General features: G+C 45.6%; 1 protein-coding gene across 1 annotated transcript in view; it reads right to left on the reverse strand.

Annotated features, from left to right (window-relative positions):
* The window catches only part of POLR1A (RNA polymerase I subunit A), a 79,713-nt gene that overhangs the window by 20,514 nt on the left and 38,680 nt on the right, over positions 1 to 20,519 (reverse strand). The window contains exons 14-22 of the mRNA XM_007969992.3: positions 18,920 to 19,111; positions 10,119 to 10,268; positions 8,778 to 8,961; positions 5,137 to 5,219; positions 4,860 to 5,018; positions 3,148 to 3,246; positions 1,613 to 1,765; positions 1,276 to 1,358; positions 140 to 305 (exon numbers count right to left, since the gene is read on the reverse strand). Of these exons, the coding sequence (XP_007968183.3) occupies positions 140 to 305; positions 1,276 to 1,358; positions 1,613 to 1,765; positions 3,148 to 3,246; positions 4,860 to 5,018; positions 5,137 to 5,219; positions 8,778 to 8,961; positions 10,119 to 10,268; positions 18,920 to 19,111 (1,269 nt within the window). The remainder of the gene's footprint in view (positions 1 to 139; positions 306 to 1,275; positions 1,359 to 1,612; positions 1,766 to 3,147; positions 3,247 to 4,859; positions 5,019 to 5,136; positions 5,220 to 8,777; positions 8,962 to 10,118; positions 10,269 to 18,919; positions 19,112 to 20,519) is intronic.

Consider the following 20,519-nt stretch of genomic DNA (forward strand, 5'->3'; position numbering starts at 1 on the left):
GATGTCTTATAAACTCTTTCCACTCTACTTTCCAGTGGCCACTTGGACCGGGTTGCGAAGCTCAGCGCATTCCAGTTCTCTAACCTCAGTGGGGGAGGCCCACTGCTCAGCCCCCAGGCTCTGGGGTCTAGCACACTACCTCGTAGTTGCTGGCCAGGAAGGGGAACTGCTTGGGCTGCAGGAACTGTGTCTTGGGGATGTCCAGGCCATCCTCCCCATACAGGAACTGCACCACACTGCCGTCGCTGTCACGGACCGTGAGATCATACTGCACAACCAGCCCCTCCAGGTGCTTGATGATGCACCTGTAAGGACACCATCGGCTCAGTCCCCGCTGGCTCATCACCTCCCAGGGCGGCCTCTGATGAGGGTTAGCGGCGGTGGAGGGGAGGAAAAGGGGGGCTGCTGTTCTGCAGGCACGCAAGACTTTGGAACACAGGCTGGATCCAATGCCCCAGGGTCTGGGTTGGCTCCAGTGTCCCCCAGCCAGAGGCTGCATTTCCTGATGGTTTTCTAGGAGGAGGAGGCTGCAGCCATGTGAGAGGCTTGGCTGCCACCCCCAGAACTGGGCTCCCATCTAGCCCCAGCTGCTGAGATAACTGCCTGCCCCTGCACTCTCCTGCAGTGCAGAACTCCCCAGAGACCAGTGTCCTTAGAACCACAAGGCGGGCGAACCAGGGGAGCTGTCAAGGATTCTCAAACTTGGTCAACTCAGGGATCGCCAAGGACACTAAGGGGAATTAGGAACTAACCACTGATGTGAATCCCTCTGCAGGCGGCCTTTCTCCTTGGTTTTATCTCAACGTCTCCTGCTCTCTGCGCCGGTCCTAGCCCCTTTGCTCACCTCTCTGGACACTCTGCCTAGGTTTCGCCTCCTGCCACCCTAACGGGGGGCTTCCCAGGAGTCACTGTCCCCCCACCCCAAGCTGTGAGGACAGAGCTCGATGTTAGTCACTACTGTCTCGGCAGCTGAGCCTTCCAGGAAGCAAGACAAGCTTGCCACTGCCCAAGAGCTTCTCCCACAGCCATAGCTTCCCCCAGGGAATGGCAGACTCTCAGAACACAGAGCCCTTTGTATAAGCCTCTGAGCTCATGCTCTACCAATCCTGCGAAGGGGAAGAGTGTCTGCTGCTTTCTGCCTCAGGCCATTCATGGAAATTCTTCAACAGTTTTTTCATCCAAGGAATCTTAAACGAGCTGTTGATATAATGTGAAAGATGATGCGATGAAGGGTCCTGGCACCCTACCTCAAGGGGCACGGCAGACACATTTTACCTTTGGAGATAACCTGAGCGGCTGGTTTTCACAGCAGTGTCGACCAGGCCCTCTCGTCCTGCCATGCAGTGGAAGAAGAACTCCTGCAGAGAGTGGGACCCAGGTCCCAAAGGTGACAGTGAGGACAGTGTGCTTCCCGAAGGGCTCAGGCCAACACCTCCAGCAGCCCTTCCTGACCAGACAGGCCACTCCCTTCCCTGATCTCCTAGGACTTTTTGACCTTGACAGCTACAACAGCCCCCAGTGTCTTCTGCCCTACTCTGTAGGGCAGTCATAGTTCACCTACAATTAAACCTAGAAATAAGGGAAAAAACTACAGAAAAACCAAAATACATACAGGAGGTTTGATGCCAGTGAGGAATCTGCCAGTGACAAAGCCACCAGCCCTGGGGGTGAACTCATAAGGCTCAAAGCAGGGCAGTGACTTGCCAGACGCCATCAGCGGGGGTCTCCGACCTTCCAATTCAATCTGGCCCAGCAGGCACGAGATCTGGAGGACAGGAAACCCACAGGAAACTGAAGATCCACATGTGTTTTTAACAGTGCTTTGTCCCAGCAGGGAAAGTATAATCTGACCTTGAAGAAAAGCTGCATGGAAACTGAGTTCTTGAAGGCTCACCTACATTTCTAAACAAACCAGGAAGCTTTCATTTTAAGAAAAAAAAAAATATCTGCATCTTCCTTTTGTTGACTGATCTGGATTTTCACATTTGGGGTCAGTTGAAAATGAGTGCTGTCTAGAAAAGGAGCCATGTCTCAGAACCATCTCATGTTATACCTGTAAGGGACTGGAGGGTCCTGATGGGGAAAGAGAGGCCTGCAGGAAACAGCCATTTACTGCGATCCTCACATTCTAGAGACAAAAGGGAATTCAGGGCCGGGTGTGGTGGCTCACATCTATAATCTTAGCACTTTGTAAGGCTGAGGCAGGAGAATCCCTGGAGCCCAGAAGTTTGAGACCACCCTGGGCAATACAGGGAGACTCTGTCTTACTTTCATTAAAACAAAAACAACAACAAAAATGGGAACTCAAGCTATTGAGCTGTTTGCTTAGAAAGTTGCCTGTTAATACTCTTGGAGTGCTGGAGTACAGCAGTATATCTAGGTTTCGATTTAGTCAGGGGATTTCCTAATGGCTTTCGGCCTTTCTGTTGTCACACTCAACAGACAATGGGGTGGGCCTTTAGACCCTCTCAAGGTCATTAAGGTTTAAGGTTAAGAAATCTCTAGGACAATGTTTATAATTTAATATTAAGAAAAGAATGGCCAGGCGCGTTGGCTCATGCCTGTAATCCCAGCACTTTGGGAGGTCGAGGAGGGCAGATCACGAGGTCAAGAGATTGAGACCATCCTGGCCAACATGGTGAAACCCTGTCTCTACTAAAAATACAAAAATTAGCCGGGCATGGTGGCACATGCCGACAGTCCCAGTTACTAGGGAGGCTGAGGCAGGAGAATCTCTTGAACCCGGGAGGCAGAGGTTGCAGTGAGCCGAGATGGCGCCATTGTACTCCAGCCCAGTGACAGAGCAAGACTCCATCTCAAAAAAAAAAAGAAAAGATCATGCAAAATTACATCAAAATTGTGTGAGTATACATAATGTATCTATATAACATGAATATATGCAATAGTACAGTTTGTAAATTTATAATATATAACTACATTATACATATCCCATCTGCATAGTCACAGCTACATCTGCCTTTAACATTGGCATGTTAACAGTGTTTAGCTCCTGTAGTGATTTCTATATGCTTTTCTCTTTTTCAGTATTTGCCACGTTTTATAGGGAACAAACTGAAACCACCTCTTGCTATCCCCCACCCGCCTTTGCTGACACCTGTAAAGCTGCCAACCCGCCTCTGCCCACACCTGCATCGTGTTCACAGTTGAACCTTTGGCTCCCGACTGCACCATCATCTGCAGGCTGTTCTCTGGGAACTGTCTGTGTAGGCCAAAAGGCATGCATGCCTGCAGATTAAATCAGCACACAGTGGTCAGTGACTTCACCCCCTTTAAAAATCCCAGAATCAGGATGTAAATCCAGGAGGCAGAAGCAATACAGCCAGAATATTTATTCAGACCTAACTGCCAAATCCCACTCGAGGTAAGGGAAAGCCTCATTTGGCATTAATCCTTCTCTGGAACCCCTAAGAGGTCAAATAGGTGCTCCCTGTCCTGCACTTGCTGGGCTTCCTCTGCCAGGATCCCTGAGGTTCCATTCATTGGCCAAAGAGCAGCAAAAAGGGAGAAGGAAAAGGAGAAGCAGAGGGGCTGGCAGATTCAGTTCGTGATTCTAAAAAGAAGCTGAAGAAGAATAAAATTTAAGGTGATGCCCTTGATTAGCCCAGCAGAGCCTGGCCTGGGTCCTCTCCCAGCGTGAATACCAACGTCCACATCATGTCATATTTACGAACATGCCAACCGAGCCCCAGGTAGGAAGCTCTGCCTTGGCTCAAGGGCCAGCAGAACCAAGCATGCCTCTTCACGGGGAGCCTGGGAAGATGCTGGGAAGGGGGCTCTCAGTCTGGGGCTTTTAGCCTGTGCCTGGAATTCCACAGACTCAGCCCAACACAGGAGAGGCAGAGCCTGGGTGGGCAGAGGTGATGGGAAGATGGCAACTGGAGGGACAAGAAACCATTCTGAGATGCATCTGAAGACAATTTCCCTACTCCCAGCATGCCCAGTCAGCCCTAGAAGCTGAGCCTCCTGATTCTCAGGGAGGTGCTAGGAAAGCTCCTGTCAATAAAACCCCTCAAGGATGGAACCTGTCCCCATGAGAGGTCAGTCTTCTCGGCGGCCTAAGGGATGCTAAAAGCCAGGCAAGAGAGCACCACAGACAAACTTTGTCTTTTGATGAGCATTAGCATTGCCTCCTCCTCACCACTCCTCAGGCTGGGCCCTGAGGGCCTAGGAGGCAGGGTGAGGGCCATGCCAGCTCCTCCAAGCAGCAGGATGGACAGCCCTGGCTCTGGGGCAGAAAGGCAGAGAAAAGCAGTCTGTGGTTTCAGCTCATGCAGAGAGTTCCCTCTCCTTTCTCAACTGCCCAGGAACTGGCTTGGCATTGTGTAATAGTAGCTCCTGAAGCCTCTCTGCAGCCCTCTGAGGTCACAGCCCCACTTCCAGGTGAGGAAACCAAGGCAGGGACTGGTTATCTCACTTGCCCAAGGTCACACAGCAAGTTCAAGGCAGAGCCAGGACTGGAACCTGAGTTTTCACTGCTGGCTCTGCTGCACAAGCAGCAGGGGCGTTCTGGGTCCCTCACCCTGCTTATTCACCCCTGGTGGCCCCATTCAGCCCCTTGAATGCAGTCACCCCAAAATAAAAACATTTAAAAAGAAAAACAGCACAAAGCATTCTCTCTCACCACTATTCCGAGGCCTGTCTAGACCCTAACTGGGGAAGGGAACAAAGCCCTGGGTCCTTCAAATCAACGAGTTCTACCCATCCCACCTCACATCTCACCTAGTCAGCTGTTAAACAGCCGAAGTGCTCTGTAGGGCCTGGGTGAGAATCAAAATGTAATTTCTTTAAAAATCAGCATTCATAGTGGTGGGGATAAATGCATGCAATGCTGGGCTAACCTTGTTAATCTCATTGCTGTAATGGTTCACTTCCTCCTTGAACTTCAGATCAATCATGTTAAAATCCCTCTGGTCCTTGCCCAGATGGGCATCCTGCCATTTTCCTCGGACCTCATCATACGATGTGGCTTCTGGCAGGTTTAATGCAGCCCTGACAGCCTAGAATGAGAAAAGAAATACATTGGAGGCTGAGGTCAAACGAGGAGGGTTGTGGGTTTTGACTCAGCACACACTTCACCCCTCTAGGGCAGGCCACGGCCTCGAAGTCCGTCCGTACCCGGGGCCCACAGTGGGTGGATTCTTCAATGATACGTTGCCTCTTGACATCTGCCTTTGGCTTCACCAAAATGTCTTCCACGCCTGTGAAGTGAAACAGACAAGCTTGTAGGGGATCTCAGGCCTGATTTCTCCCACCAGACTAAACTCAGTAAGGTCAGAGCACAGAGCCCAGTGCCACAGATGCAGGAAATATCTGAGTAATGAAGATTATATTAACATCATTAACAGATTGTCACCATCTCTTAGGTGCCTACCAGAGCCCAAACCTTATAATCCCCATTTTACAAATGACAAAACTCAGGCTCAAAATTGGGACACACAGGTAGAAAGTAAACCCAGGCCTGGGTCCCAAATTCATGTTCTTAGCCCCCAGCTATAGTATCACCATTCCATAGGTATGTGTTGGGTGAATAGGCTGAAGGTGAAGAAGAGATTTTGGATGAAAAGATAAGCTCAGGGAAAAGAGACAGAGAGAGAGAACATCTCAGTTTGGGGTCCCAGAAGCCACATGTCACAGGGGCCACCCTACATAGCTGAGTATGCCTGTGCAGGCACACACACAGACACACCCGAGCCTGGGTGACAGGGACCACCACCACAGGTCCCTCAGCATTGCTTCAGGAGGATGACAGCCTGGGTCACTTCAGTGAAGCCTGCCCTTCTGGCTCAAAGGGTTGAGGAGTTCCTCATCTTGGGCAGCAGTAGGTCTTTCCACATCAACTCTTGATCAAACTAGTGGTTTTTTTTTGTTTTGTTTTTTGAGATGGGAGTCTTGCTCTGTCCCCCAGGCTGGAGTGCAGTGGCGTGATCTCGGCTCACTTCAACCTCCGCCTCCCGGGTTCAAGTGATTCTCCTGCCTCAGCCTCTCCAGTAGCTGGGACTATAGGCACATGCTACCATGCCCAGCTAGTTTTTGTATTTTTAGTAGAGACGGGGTTTCACCATGTTGGCCAGGATGGTCTTGATCTCTTGACCTCATGATCCACCTGCCTTGGCCTCCCAAAGTGCTGGGATTACAGGCGTGAGCCACTGCGCCTGGCTAAAACTAGTTCTTTTCTGTAACTGTAAGTGCTATTGGACTCAAAAGTCCCTCAGCCAAGATCTGAGTGGGAAAGAAAACAGCAGTGTACTGTTCAAAAGATGGGGCTGAAATATTTGGAATTCCCAATGCAAGGTCCTGGAGGGCTTCTAAGAACATGTGTGAACAGAAGGGGAAAGAAACAGTTCCTCTGTAAGCAGGCCACACCATGAAAGTGGGCCTTCCCATGGGGTCAGCTCCAGGCCATCTAGCTGTGCCCTTTACAGACCCTGCTAGCTGAGACGGGCTGGAGTGAAGTCAATCTCACGCCTGTTCCCTCTTGTAGCCCCACTCCCAGCTTGGCCCTGCTTCCTTTCTCAGCCCTGAGCCTCTGGATCATCTTCATTCTCAAGAGACCAACTGCTCTTTGTACCACGCACTAAGCAGAGCTAAAGCCTGGCACCTATGTTAAGTTTGCTCCTCATCATGAGCTGGGTGTGGGATCCTCCTCTATTTTCATTTCAAAAGCACTCTGATTTCTTTCTAGCTAGCAGAAATCCTTGTGCTTATTCTAGGTCAACATCTGAAATTGAAATATACATTTCATGAGGTATAGTCATCATGCTTTACTTTCTTTGGTTATCCTGGAAGGGACTCTAGTCTGGTTCCCAACTGGAAGTGGGTGACCTTGGACACAGATGTCCCCAGCAGTGGCTCAGGTCTCTTAGTGGAATTAAGATAGGGGAAGGTGAGTTTCAGCTGCCAAACAAGACTTAACTTATAATCCTTATCCTGGTAAAATAATGGGACATACAAGCCAAGATGTTTGTTCAAGGATGCTCATTTCAGCAATAATGTGAAAATCTGGACGCAGCCTAAATGTTTAATTATAGGAACTGGTTAAATAAACTATGATATATCCATAAGAATGGAATAATCTGTAGTTACCAGACATGAGGATGTAGATTTGTATTAGCTGATCCCAAAGGACATTTATAAATACATTTGGACGTTTGGTGGGTGGCTAAGGGAAGTAGAGTATGTAGCGTAGGATCCCACTTTTTCCAAATGTATTTGTACTAGAAAAGTCTAGAAAAACAAACATCAAATTACTATTAGTGGTTATCTCTGACAAATGCATGCTGGGTGATTTTAAATTATCTTCATGTTTTTTTTTTTTTTAACCTTTCCATAATTAAATATATGACAAAATGTATAATGCAGGACCCAGCGTGGGCCAATGAACAAACTCCAGCTGCAGCAGGCGCAGGTCCACAGGCCCTATGCTGAGACTCCCACTCTGTCTGCACACGAGTAAGTCTGTGAAGCAGAGGAGCTTTACTTTCACCATGAACCAGACAACACCTATGCACACTGCGGTGCATGTCTGACACGCAGCATCTCGCATCCCCCTAACGGGAACAGTGTGGAAGGGCTGGACCCTGCTCTGTGTACATGGAGACGCAGTGTCCTCCATAAGCCTGGCCAGAGGCTAAGCCTTTGGATAGATCTGATCTCAAGCCCACACTAAAAGGGGCCCAGTGACTGCTCCAGGGGAGCCCCAGGGCAGTGAGCCCAGCACTTACCCAAGGTGAAGCCTCTTTATCAAAGCCACTTTCCTAGAGCAGCGTGCTCTCATTTCTAGGGCGCAAACAAGGTAGTTCCCCTTCCTGTCTTAGGATCACCCCGACAGGTTTGCCCAGCATAGTGTTTCCAAGAGCGCTGATGGCCCCACTGCATTGGGAAGGCGTGGGCAGTTCTTTTGCTCCATCACCCAGGCTAGAGTGCTATGGCGCAATCTCGGCTCAGTGCAACCTCTACCTCCTGGGATCAAGCAATTCTCCCGCCTCAGCCTCCTGAGTAGCTGAGATTACAGGTGCACACCATCACACCTGGCTAATTTTTGTATTTTTAGTAGAGATGGGGTTTCTCCATGTTGGCCAGCCTAGTCTCGAACTCCTGGGCTCAACTGATCTGCCCGCCTCGGCCTCCCAAAGTGCTGGGATTACAGGTGTGAGCCACACGCGCCGGGCCGGCAGTGGGCAATTCGGACAACAGGGAAGCCCCTCGGTGGAGTGTGATGCGCCCCGATAATTCTGAAAGGGCACTTGTGTAGCAGGGAATGGGGTTGTATGAGTATGAGAAATCAGTCTGAGGACAGAAACTCGTAAAGGGAGGGGTTAGGAAACGAACAGAATGGAAATGGGCACAAGGGTGCCACTCTGCACTGTGAAGGGGAATAAGCACTGGCTATGGAGGAGAGGGGTGGCCAAGTGAGGGTGCCTTTGTTGCAGGAGCCTGGTTGCTTCCCCGCTCCTTCCCCTGAGAGGACACAGAAAATAATTTCTAGCTGCATAATGTAGCACCCATGAAGCATATGGTCTATAAAGGAAAATAAAACTGGCAGTTTCGGTGGTGAATGGACTGTCCGTTAAGACCCTGTGATAAAGCACCGTGCACTGGGGACCTCGAAAGGCTTCTCCACTGGGAACACGCAGAGGCCTTGGAAATCTTCAGTGTGGACGGCTCTCTCTGCCCTGGGCCCAGGAGATGGCCAGGCGGCTGCACTGACCCTAAAAGGGGTCAGGTCACTGTCCTAGGGCAGTGAGCCTGGCACTTACCCAAGGTGAAGCCTCTGTAGAGCTGCAGGTAGGCGGTGAAGAGGCGGGCCAGGCAGGTTAGAACCTTGCCGCTGGTCTCGCCTCCATAGATCTCATAGCAGCAGTGGACCAGGCCATAGGCAGAGCTCCCGTAGTGCGCCTTGTCCAGCACTCCGCAGAGCAGCTCCCCTTCCCTGATGACCACCTGTGGAGGGCAAGGCCACCAATGCCGGGTGGTGGGGGATGCCTCCTGTGGGAGCCACCCACCCTGTACTCTGTGTATGACCCTTGTTGTGCAAATCCCTCTACCGTGACCTGCCTAGAATCCTTCATGGAAAAAAGTAGGGCATTTGTGAGACTAGTATTTTCTCTCTATATATATTATTATTATTTTTTATTATAACAGAGGCAAGCATATACAGACCAGCAGGTTTTTTTTTCTTCCCTTCAGGGACTATACCACATACACACACACACACACACACACACACACACACGCACACTCTCTCTCTCCAAGTTTTATATCCCCTACTCCCCACACCCACCCATGCTGACTTGAGGTCAAGTATCCTTGACAAAGACCTGTGACCAGGCATGGGAGCGTCTAGCCACAAGGTCTTCCTGAAGTGGTGAGCTTCAACCTCATAACTGTGCCTCTGGCCTAGGTACTTTCTCCCTTGAGCCCTGGGAGTAACAACAAAATCTTCCTAACATCCTCTAAGGCCTGAATGTGTACTTTCTCAAAGCTGGGTTAAAGCACTGGAAGCTGATGAACAGAAAAGCATTTCTAGATGCGTAACGTAGCACCCATGAAGCATATGGTCTATAAAGGAAAAGAAACCTGGCAGTTTCAGGGGTGAATGGACCGTCCATTAAGACCCTGTGATAAAGCACCGTGCACTGGGGACCTGGAAAGACCTCTCCACTGGGAACACGCAGAGGCCTTGGAAATCTTCAGTGTGGACGGCTCTCTCTGCCCTGGGCCTGCCCTCTTGTGGCCTGGTTCCTAAGGCTCAGAGTTGGGGTATGGAACCTTACACCAGTTTGATTATCTCAAGCCACTCAGCAGTCTTGCGGGAAAACAGGACTCTGTGGTGCCAAGCTTTGCATAATCAATTTCAGCCTTTTTGCAGGAGAAACCTTCCTAAACTGCTTGTGAGTTTTATACTGAGGGTCAAATGCTGGAGATCAACCCTGAACCTTTCCAAAACAAAAGCTGACACCAACTCAGGCACAACGCCTTCTCTTCTGAGGCACAGCACCTGCTTCTGTGAATGTGCCTCCATTTCTGTCTCTGTTTTAAACCAATCTGTCTAACCCTGGGACTAGAAGTCTCCACTCCACACAGCTGGACAGCCATACCTGGGACTCGCACATCGAGTCAGGGTTAAAGCCAGGAACAGATCGAGGAGTTTCCTTCACCCAGGCTTTCCCAGTGATTTTCGCCTTTCCAGATAAGTTCAGCGGGATGTGATCCTCTGGGATTATATTTATGAGCAGTGTTGACAAAACCTGCAAAGAAAAAGAGGACAAACTGATGGCAGAAAGAAAAGTTGAGAACTTCCCTTTTAGGACCTCCTGCCCTTGGATTGCCATTTCTGATGATCTCAGGTATGGCAAGAAAAACAGAGAGGTCCACCTCCATAGGACAAGGTGATCTCAGTTTTTATTTAAACCAATGAGGAGTGAAAACAAAAATACACGAGAAAGAACTTCACTGGGATTTTTACTCCCTAAAATAGTTCTTAAAGTGAATAATACCCTAGACTTGAATTAAATTACTAAATAGACCAAAGGAAGGAGAGGAAAAAGTAAATTGTTTTCATTTTATGCCACATACTCAGATATTTCCTTACTATGACTGGAATTAATTATAGCTACTGAAAGGCCAAGGAATCTTTCCCCGGCCCCAGCTGGATCCCTCAGAGGGGTCGTCCACCCAACAAGCAGTTGCTAACAGGAAGCCAAGAGAAGCACTTTCTCAAGCAGCTGCTCTGCAGAGAGCTCAAAGGGAGGCAGTTTTATCTGCAGATAATCAGAGTTGGTTCCAAGGGGCTGAATGCAGGTGCACACATTCCCAGAGATGGAGCAGGGCAGGGGCAGACGGGCAGGTGTGACAGGTTCTAGGGCTGGGAGACTAACTGCCATCAACAGCGCTTAGTGTGCCTGCAGCAGGCCCCACAAAGCAGTATCTTTAGATGTGTGCAACGAGGGCATGGTGGCTCATGCCTGTAATCCCAGCACTTTGGGAGGCTGAGGTGGGTGGATTCCTTGAGGTCAGGAATCGCGACCATCGTGGCCAACATGGTGAAACCCCATCTCTACTAAAAATACAAAATTTAGCCAGGCATGGTGGCATACACCTATACTTCCAGCTACTCAGGAGGCTGAGGCATGATAATCACTTGAATCCAGAAGGCAGAGACTGTAGTTAGCCAAGATCACGTCACTGCACTCCAGCCTGGGTGAGAGAGTGGGACTCTTGTCTCAAAAAAAAAAAAAAAAAAAAGTGCAACGGGACAGGGCAGTTATGAGAGCAGCTGCCTTTTCACCCACGTGCACCAGGAGCAGGCGACAATGGACAACAGCATTATTAGAGAGAGCAGAAAATATTTCCTGTTTTCTCAGCAGAAGATGACCAGAAAGGTCATGATTCACACTCTCCACGCCTCAGCTCCATAGAAGGCCAGCACTGTGCGGTGAGTAGGGTGAGGGAGTAAAGGCAGGAGGGTGACACTTCCCTGGGGTGCCTACTTCAAGCTGCACCTCAACCAAGGTGCCACATGCATAGTGGGGACACCGTCCCAGGCTAGGCATAGTCAAGACTGGAACTTAGTGTGAAACACACCCATCCAAGGGCAGGGAAATATGACCTGCCACTTCATCTATGAAATCAAGGGGGCAGAAGAGCATTTGATAAACTCCAACACCCTTTCAGGATAAAAATACTCAACAGACTAGGAACAGAAGGAGACGTCATCAACCTAATAAAGGGAGGCACCTATGAAAAACCTACTACTAACATGCTCAATGATGGAAGACTAGATGCCTTCTGCCTAAAGTCAGGGCCAAGACAAGGATGTCCACGCTTGCCATTTCTATTCAACAATGTACTAAGAGGTTCTAGCCAGGGCAATTAGGCAAGAAAAGAAATAAAAGACATCCAGATTAGAGAGAAAGAAGTACAACTACATTTGCAGATGACATGATATTATATAGAGAAAACCCTTAAGTGCCAACAAAACAAATTATTAGAGCTTGTAAATGACTTCTTCAAAGCTGAAGGATACAAGACCAACATATAAAAATTAATTCTCTTTCTATATATTAGCAATGAACAATCTGAAAATGAAATTAAGAAAAAGTTGCGGCCAGGTGTGGTGGCTCACGCCTGTAATCTCAGCACTTTGGGAGGCCAAGGCAGGCGGATCACCTAAGGTCAGGAGTTCGAGACCAACCTGGCCAACATGGTGAAATCCCATCTCTACTAAAAATACAAAAATTAGCTGGGCATGGTGGTGGGTGCCTGTAATCCCAGCTACTCAGGAGGCTAAGACAGGAGAATTGCTTGAACTGGGGAGGCAGAGGTTGCAGTGAGCCGAGATCGCGCCACTATACTCCAGCCTGGGCAATAAAGAGGGAAGCTCCGTTTCCAAAAAGGGTTCCATTTACAAAAGAATAAATTTAGGCAAAGAAGTGTAAAACTTGTACATCAAAACGTCTAACATACTTGAAAGAAAGAAGATCTAAACACAGGCATATCTCATTTCGTTCTCCTTCGCAGATAACATGGTTTTTTACAAATGGAAGGTTTACGGCAACCCTGTGTGGAGTAGTCCAACACCATTTTTCCAACAGAAAGTGCTCACTTTGTGTCTCTGTATCACATTTTGGTAATTCTCACCATATTTCAAACTTTTTCATTATTACTGTATCTGTTATGATGATCTCTGATCAGTGAGTTCTGATGTTCCTGTTGTTGTTTTGGGACACCCCAGGCTGGCAGATTTCATTGTGGTTCATGGTTCTCCTGAACAGTCCCAGGGATGGTATGATATGATCTTATTCTCATTTCTTTTATTTTTTTTGAAACAAAGTCTCCTTCTGTTGCCCAGGCTGGAGGGCAGAGGCGCAATCTCAGCTCAATGCAACCTCTGCCTCCCAGGTTCAAGCGATTTTCGTGCCTCAGCCTTCTGAGTAGCTGGGATTACAAATGTTTGCCACCACCCCTGGCTAATTTTTATATTTTTAGTAGAGACAGGGTTTTGCCATATTGGGCAGGCTGGTGTCAAACTTCTAGCCTCATGTGATCCACCCACCTTGGCCTCCCAAAGTGCTGGGATTACAGGCATAAACCACCATGCCCAGCCTCATTCTTATTTATTTTCTATGAGAGTACGTGTGTATACAGAGAGTGGAGAGTGGCGCTGGGGAGGGACGGAGTTTTTCCTTTTATGCTTATCTTTATCAATAAACTTGTTTGCTTTTATAGTTTAAAAGAACTTGAAGGACAGAGATCTAATAACTGAATTCATAAAGCTTGTCGAATATAAGGACAATATAAAAAATTAATTGTATTTCTAGATACCAACCATAAAAAATTAGAAAATTTAATAAACAATATCATCTGCTGTAGCAATACCCAGGAGTGAATCTAATGAAAAGATGTGTAAGGCTTTTACATAATTGAAGGGCATGCTATGTTCACAATTTAGATGACTCAGTAGTGTAAATATGTTGATTCTCCCTAAAGTGACCTACAGAGGCAATGCAATCCCAATGAAAAATCCTAGCAGGTATTTGTGTGCACAGTGTGAACGCTTACAAGCTGACTTTAAAATTTATATGGAAATACAAACACCCCAAAATATTCAACACAGTCTTTTCTTCTTTATAAAGGTATATTGAGATGTAATTAAAGCCTATCAAGATAGTCTTGAACATAGCTGGAGACTTTTACTATCAGAAGTACAGATTTAGTATAAACTCACAGTAATTACCACAGTGTGCTGTTGGTGCAATGGAAACAAACAGGGTCCAGAAACAGACCCACTCGTATATTACTACTCGGTTTGTGACACAGGAGTACTAGCAGTAGAGAAGTGGACTTTTCCAACAAATGAGGTCGCAATCACTGGATAGGAAATCCACATGGGAAAATGTGACTCTTGACCCCTACCTCACTTCATGCACATCCACAAAAATCATCCCTAGGCAGACAGCAGACCTAAGTGTGAAAGGTAAAACAATACAGCTACAAATGATAACAGAAGGGAATACCTACAAGACGTCAGTGCAGGCAAAGAACTCCTATTAGGACTAGTCACAAAAAACCGAGATTAGCGAGCTATAAATTAGAAACTTCTGATCATTAGAAAACAGCATTAGGCGAAAAGGCTAGCCACCAAGTAGAAGGTATTTGCAATATATACATCTGGTAATGGACTTACACCAAATTATATTTTTAAAAACCTCTCATCTGTCAATAAGAAAATGACATAGAAAATAGGCAAAAGATTTGAACAGGCACATCACAAAAGATGATATCCAAATAGCCAATAAGCATATGAACAGGTGCTCGACCTCTCTTGTCATTAAGGAAATGACAATTAAAACCGTAAGATACCACTACATACTCACCTGAATGGCTAAAATTAAACAAGCCAGAAAGAAAACAGCAACAGCAGCTGGGTGAGGTGGCTCATGCTTGTAATCCCAGCACATTGGGAGGTTGAGGAGGGTAGATCACCTGAGGTCAGGAGTTCGAGACCAGCCTGGCTAACATGGAAAAACCCTGTCTCTACTAAAAATACAAAAATTTGCTAGGGGTGGTGGAGCACGCCTGTAATCCCAGTTACTCAGAAGGCTGAGGCAAGAGAATGACTTGAACCTGGAAGGCAGAGGTTGCAGTGAGCCGAGATGGCACAACTGCACTCCATCCTGGTAGAAGTGTGTATTATTTTCCAAAATCCTAAAGCATTTTGGAAAACTTTAGGAAACTATCTATTAAAGTTGAACACATATCTTATGACCTAGTAATTCCATGCCTCAATAGTTACCCATTGAAATGTATATATGTGCTCAACAAAAGATACACACGACAGTGTTCACAGTAGCCCCATTTGTAACAGCCAAATGAAGGTAAGTGAGACAACTCAAATGTGTATCAATAGAAAAATGGATAAATATATGATGGCATAGTCACATAATAGAATATTATAAAGCAATAAAAAATAAACTGCTACTATGTACAATAACATGGGTAACACACAAAGATTTCATTTCAATAAACTTCAAGGAAAGACAAAACTTGTTTATAGTGTTGGAAGCCAAGTTAGTAATTACCTTTGACGAGGGGTACAAACTGGGGAGGGGCCATGGAGGGGTCTTCTGGGGGTGCTGGTGATATGCTACTTTCTGATCTGGGTGAGAGTTTGCAAAGATGTATTCACTTTATGAATGTGCACTGAGCTATAAACTCGAGATTTGCAATGACAGGCAAATATCTTTCTTTGCATGCTCTTTGAACAAATAATAAGAGACCTTCGGTTTGTAAATAGAAAATCAATCAAGAGGCTGTATGAAATGTCCTGGAGAAACACTCTAAGACTTCATTTCCCAGGGCAGTAGAAATAAACTTCCTAAGCTAAGTTCCTTATCTTCTGATTCTAAGCATGGTTTTTCTCTGTAGCACCAGGCTGAACCATGAACAAATTCTTTTGTAGTGTAGTCACTCTTGCCCTTTTCACCTATTTGCTAAATAAAAAAGCCTGTACCAACCTTTAGAGATACACTGAAAAACTTCACCCATGACAGAAGCAAAACTTGGGCCTACTTCCTGATTTTATTTGGCACAAAGGATTTTAAAAGGATCCAAGGTGTAGTCTCTAGGCACAATGAAATTAAACTGGAAATCAACAACCAAGATATTTGGAAAAGCCCTCAATATTTGTACTTCTAAATAACTAAACAACATACTTCAAAATAACTCATGGATCAAAAAAAAAAAAAAAAAAAAAAAAATCAAAAGGGAAATTAGAAAGTATTCTGAAGTAGATGAAATGAAAACATGACATATTAATTTGTGGGACGCTACTTAAGCAGAACTTAAGGGGGAAATTTATACATAAAATGTCCAGATTGAAAAGAAGAAAAGGGGGGTCTCAAATTGACTTCAGCTTCAAACTTAAAGAACTAGGAAAAAAAGAGCAAATTAAACCGAAGTAAACAGAAGAAAGGGAGTGATAAAGATCAAATCAACGAAATAGAAAACAGAAAAATAAAGTCAATAAAACCAAAAACTTTTTTTTTTTTTTTTTTTTTTTTGAGAATAAGACTGATAAACCTCTAGGCAAACTGATCAGGAAGAAAGAGAAGACACAAATTATCAATGTCAGGAATGAGAGAAGTGACACCACAATAGGCATTACAGATAGAAAAGGTCAACAAAGGAACATTATGAACAACTTTGTGTCTATAAATTCAGTAACTTAGACGAAATGGACAAATTCCCTGAAAAACACAAACTATTAAAGCTCATTCAAGAAACAGATAACCAAAAACAGCTCTATGTCTACTAAACAAATAGAAATTTTGATTGAAAATCTTCCCACAGGTTGGGTGCAGTGGTTCATGCCTGGAGTCCCAGCATTTTGGTAGGCCAAGGTTGGTGTATCACCTGAGGTTGGGAGTTTGAGACCAGCCTGACCAACATGGAGAAACCCTGGCTCTACTAAAAATACAAAATTAGCCGGGCATGGTGGCGCATGCCTGTAATCCCAGCTACTTGGGAGGCTGAGACAGGAGAATTGCTTGAATCTGGGAGGTGGAGGTTGCGGTGAGCCAGGATTGCACCATTGCACTCCAGCCTGGGCAACAAGGGCAAAATTCCATCAAAAAAAAAAAAAAAGAAAGAAAGAAAGAAAAGAAAGAAAGAAAGAAAGAAAACCTAGGCCAGGTACAGTGGCTCACACCTGTAATCCCAGCACTCTGGAAGGCTGAGGCAAGTAGATCATGAGGTCAGGAGCTTGAGACCATCCAGGCTAACATGGTGAAACCCCATCTCTACTAAAATACAAAAAATTAGCCCGGTATGGTGGCAGGCGCCTGTAGTCCCAGCTACTTGGGAGGCTGAGGCAGGAGAATGGCATGAACCTGGGAAGCGGAGCTTGTAGTGAGCTGAGATCACGTCACTGCATTCCAGCCTGGGCGACAAAGCGAGACTCTGTTTCAAAAAAAAAAAAAAAAAAAAGAAAGAAAGAAAGAAAGAAAACCTTCCCACAAAGAAACTCTAGGCCCAGATGCCTTCACTGGTGAATTCTACAACACATTTAAGGAATAAATAATATAATACAGTACTATACTAACTCTTACAGAAAACCAGAGGAAATACCTCCTAACACTATGAGGCCAGCATTACCCTGATACCAAAACCAAACAAACATATTATAAGAAAATAAAACTACAGACCAATATCTATCACAAACACAGAAGTAAAAAAATCCTAAACAAAATATTAGCAAATTGAATTCAATAATATTTAAAAAGGATAATACCTCATCACCAAGGAAGGTTTATCCAGGAATGCAAGGTTGGTTTAAAAAGGAAAATCAAGTTGCAGGTCCACAAACTAAGAACTGGAGAGCAGGAAGAGACCTTGGAGATCATAAACTTGAAGCTGAAGTCATTGATTTGGGACCCTTTTTCTTCTTTTCAACCTAGGCATTTTATGTATAAATTTCCCCCTTAAGTTCTTCTGCTTAAGTGGCATCCCACAAATTATATGTTGTGTTTTCATTTCATTTACTTCAGAATGATTTCTAATTTTCCTTTAGATTCTTTTGACCAATGAACTATTTAAGAAGTACATTATTTAGAAGTACAAATATTGAGGGCTTTTCCAAACATCTTGTTTGCTGATTTTCAATGTAATTCCATTACGCCCAGAGGCCACACTTTGAATCCTTTTAAAATCCTTTGTACCAAATAAAATTAGGAAATAGGTCCAGGTTTTGCTTCTGTCACGGGTGAGATTTTTTAGTGTGTCTCTAAAGGTTGGTACGGGCTATTTTTTTGCAAATAGGTGAAAAGGGCAAGAGTGACTACACTACACAAGAATTTGTTTGTGGCTCAGTCTGGTTGCAAAGAGAAAAACATGTTTAGAATCAGAACTTAGCTTAGAAAGTTAATTTCTACTGTCCCAGGAAATGATGAGGAACTGAGACCCGCAGGGCTAAGATCACATAGCCAACTAGAAGTTGATCCTTAAGGCTGATCTTGGAGACTCAGGCAACAGTAGAAGAACATATTTTACTCTTTTTCATCATTTGGTCACCACATATCATGTAATTTTGTTACTTTGAGAAGTATGGTAGGATGTTTCGGGGGTTGAAATGTCCTGGGTTTGATCTGCCTCCTGTAGTCTTGGGCATGTAATTTATCATCTCCTAAAGGGAGATAATAATGGTCTCTGCATTGCAGATTAGTTGTGAGGATTAAATCAGATAATGTGTCTAAAGCACTCAGCAAACACATGGAACTTCCCAACAAATATGACTATTACTCCACCAGCACCACTGCCTATTACCACCATATTTGTATTATGAGGATGCCAAATTTAAGTTAGAAGCAAAGGACAGAAACTATGCAGTCTACTTTTTGTTTTTTTTTTTGGAGACGGAGTCTCACTCTGTTGCCCAGGCAGGAGTGCAGTGGCGTGATCTCGGCTCACTGCAACCTTCACCTCCTAGGTTCAAGCGATTCTCTTGCCCCGGCCTCCAGAGTAGCTGGGATTACAGGTGTGCACTTCCACGCCCAGCTAATTTTGTATTTTTAGTAGAGATGGGGTTTCACCATGTTAGTCAGGCTGGTCTCGACCTCAGGTGATCCTCCCGACCTCAGGTGATCTGCCCGCCTCGGCCTCCTAAAATGTTGGAATTACAGGCGTGAGCCACGGTGCCTGGCTACTATGCAGTCTACTCTTGCTAGACACTCCCTTGAAGCCACTCAGACTCAGGAACCCCAAACAAAGGGGAAAGAAAGTCAGACTATTGCTGGCTTAGCCATTTCTCTGTCTCTGGTCTCGGCTCTTCTGAGAATAAAACCTTTTACATGAGTGGCCTATTTCCTTTTGTTACATACACTGGTTGTTCTCTCCCAATTACCTGTTTTCCTGTCCACAGCGGAAAGGGCTTCAGGATGGAAGGAGGAAAGAGCTTCACGCGCCCCACTTTGTCTGTGAGTCCTCGGTACACCAGCTCCATATACTGACCCCGGGTGAAAAAGCAACCCCGAGTAGTCATGCTTGCACCTGAAACCATGTGATCCTGGATCAGTCCCGCCAATGGTTGGCCATCCTATAAGCCAAAACAGACAACACAAGAAGAATGAAAACAAATCTTAAGTCAAACTCTAATCCCTAATCACCTGCCTGGAAGCCACTTTCTAGCAGGAGCCCTTCTTATATCCCTGTCTTGTCTGGCCCACGTCCTCACTATGTTCTTGCTTGGGAGCAAACTGCTTCACAAAGCACAAGACCAGGGTTTAGCACTGGCTTCTACGTTTCCCATTTGCCCACTATCCTGTATCAAAACTGTTTCAAACTCATCCAGTTCCCCAAGCCTTCTCTGTTTAATCCCATCTGGTTCTAGTTACTCCAGCATATTTTTGGCATTTATGCCTAAATTTGGTCTGGCTGCTGTCAGCTGTGTTCTTGTTTTTATACTTTGGTTTTATGCTTTAGTATTTTTCACACATTTCTGGCCTGGCTCTTCTGTAAATCAGTCATGCACTCAACAAATATTTATCAGGAGCCTCCTGAATGCCTAGGCACTGGGTAGGCTTTTCCCTACTCCAGTGGACCAAACAGACATGGTCCTTTATGATGAAGAAGAATTAGACAGTAAACAAATACAGTATCACAAAGTGTTTTAAATGCTAAAGAGGAAAATAACAGGGTGGGTCATAATATAGATCTGAGGTGAGGAGGATGGTCAGAAATAGCCTCTCTGAAGGGCAGTTTCACAGCTGAGGCCTGAGGGGTGAGTTGGCCAGTGTTGGGAGGAAGGGGTTCCGGCAGATTCCTCAAGAGAGCTGTGAGTGGGCCTGACTGACGTACATGATTGCAGAAGGGAGAAGAGCCATTATTAGTTATCTCTTCACAACACAGCACAGGGTTCATGGTGGGCCCTTAATAAAGGCTGTTATCTACCAGATGCCAAAAACAAGGGCTTTTATGAAAAGCCTGAGATTTGGTGAGTGCATTAATTTCATCTGACACTTTCACAGCCATTCTGATCCCCAGTCTCCTGAACCTTATCTGTTGGGTCTGTGTTCATGGCAACGTAACTCACACTAAAGTAAGAATAGCTATGCTCACTGACGTTCTTTAAGATGTAGCTTTTGTAAACTTTTCAATGTTTATAGGAATTTGAGAAAAACCTGTGCCTTGGATATAAGGATTGTTAATCATTTGATTATTTGGTAAATACTAGCCAACAGTATGGTCATGTTTTATAATTAAGGCAAAGGGAACTCACAAATGCAGCCTGGGAGAAGCACTAGAAATTTAATCACGTGTACTAACTCAAAGGCTAAAAAAGGATCCTGGTCAAATGGTCTAAACACTACAGTGATAGGCTCTATGTAAATTCAAAGATAACAATTACAGATGGGCTGGAAAGGTGGCACAGACCTAAGGCAAGATCAGATGGAGCACACAGCCCCTCTTATGAAGGCTTTGACTTAATAACGTACATAAAAAAT

Source organism: Chlorocebus sabaeus, chromosome 14 (assembly GCF_047675955.1).
Source record: "Chlorocebus sabaeus isolate Y175 chromosome 14, mChlSab1.0.hap1, whole genome shotgun sequence".
NCBI lineage: Eukaryota > Metazoa > Chordata > Mammalia > Primates > Cercopithecidae > Chlorocebus > Chlorocebus sabaeus.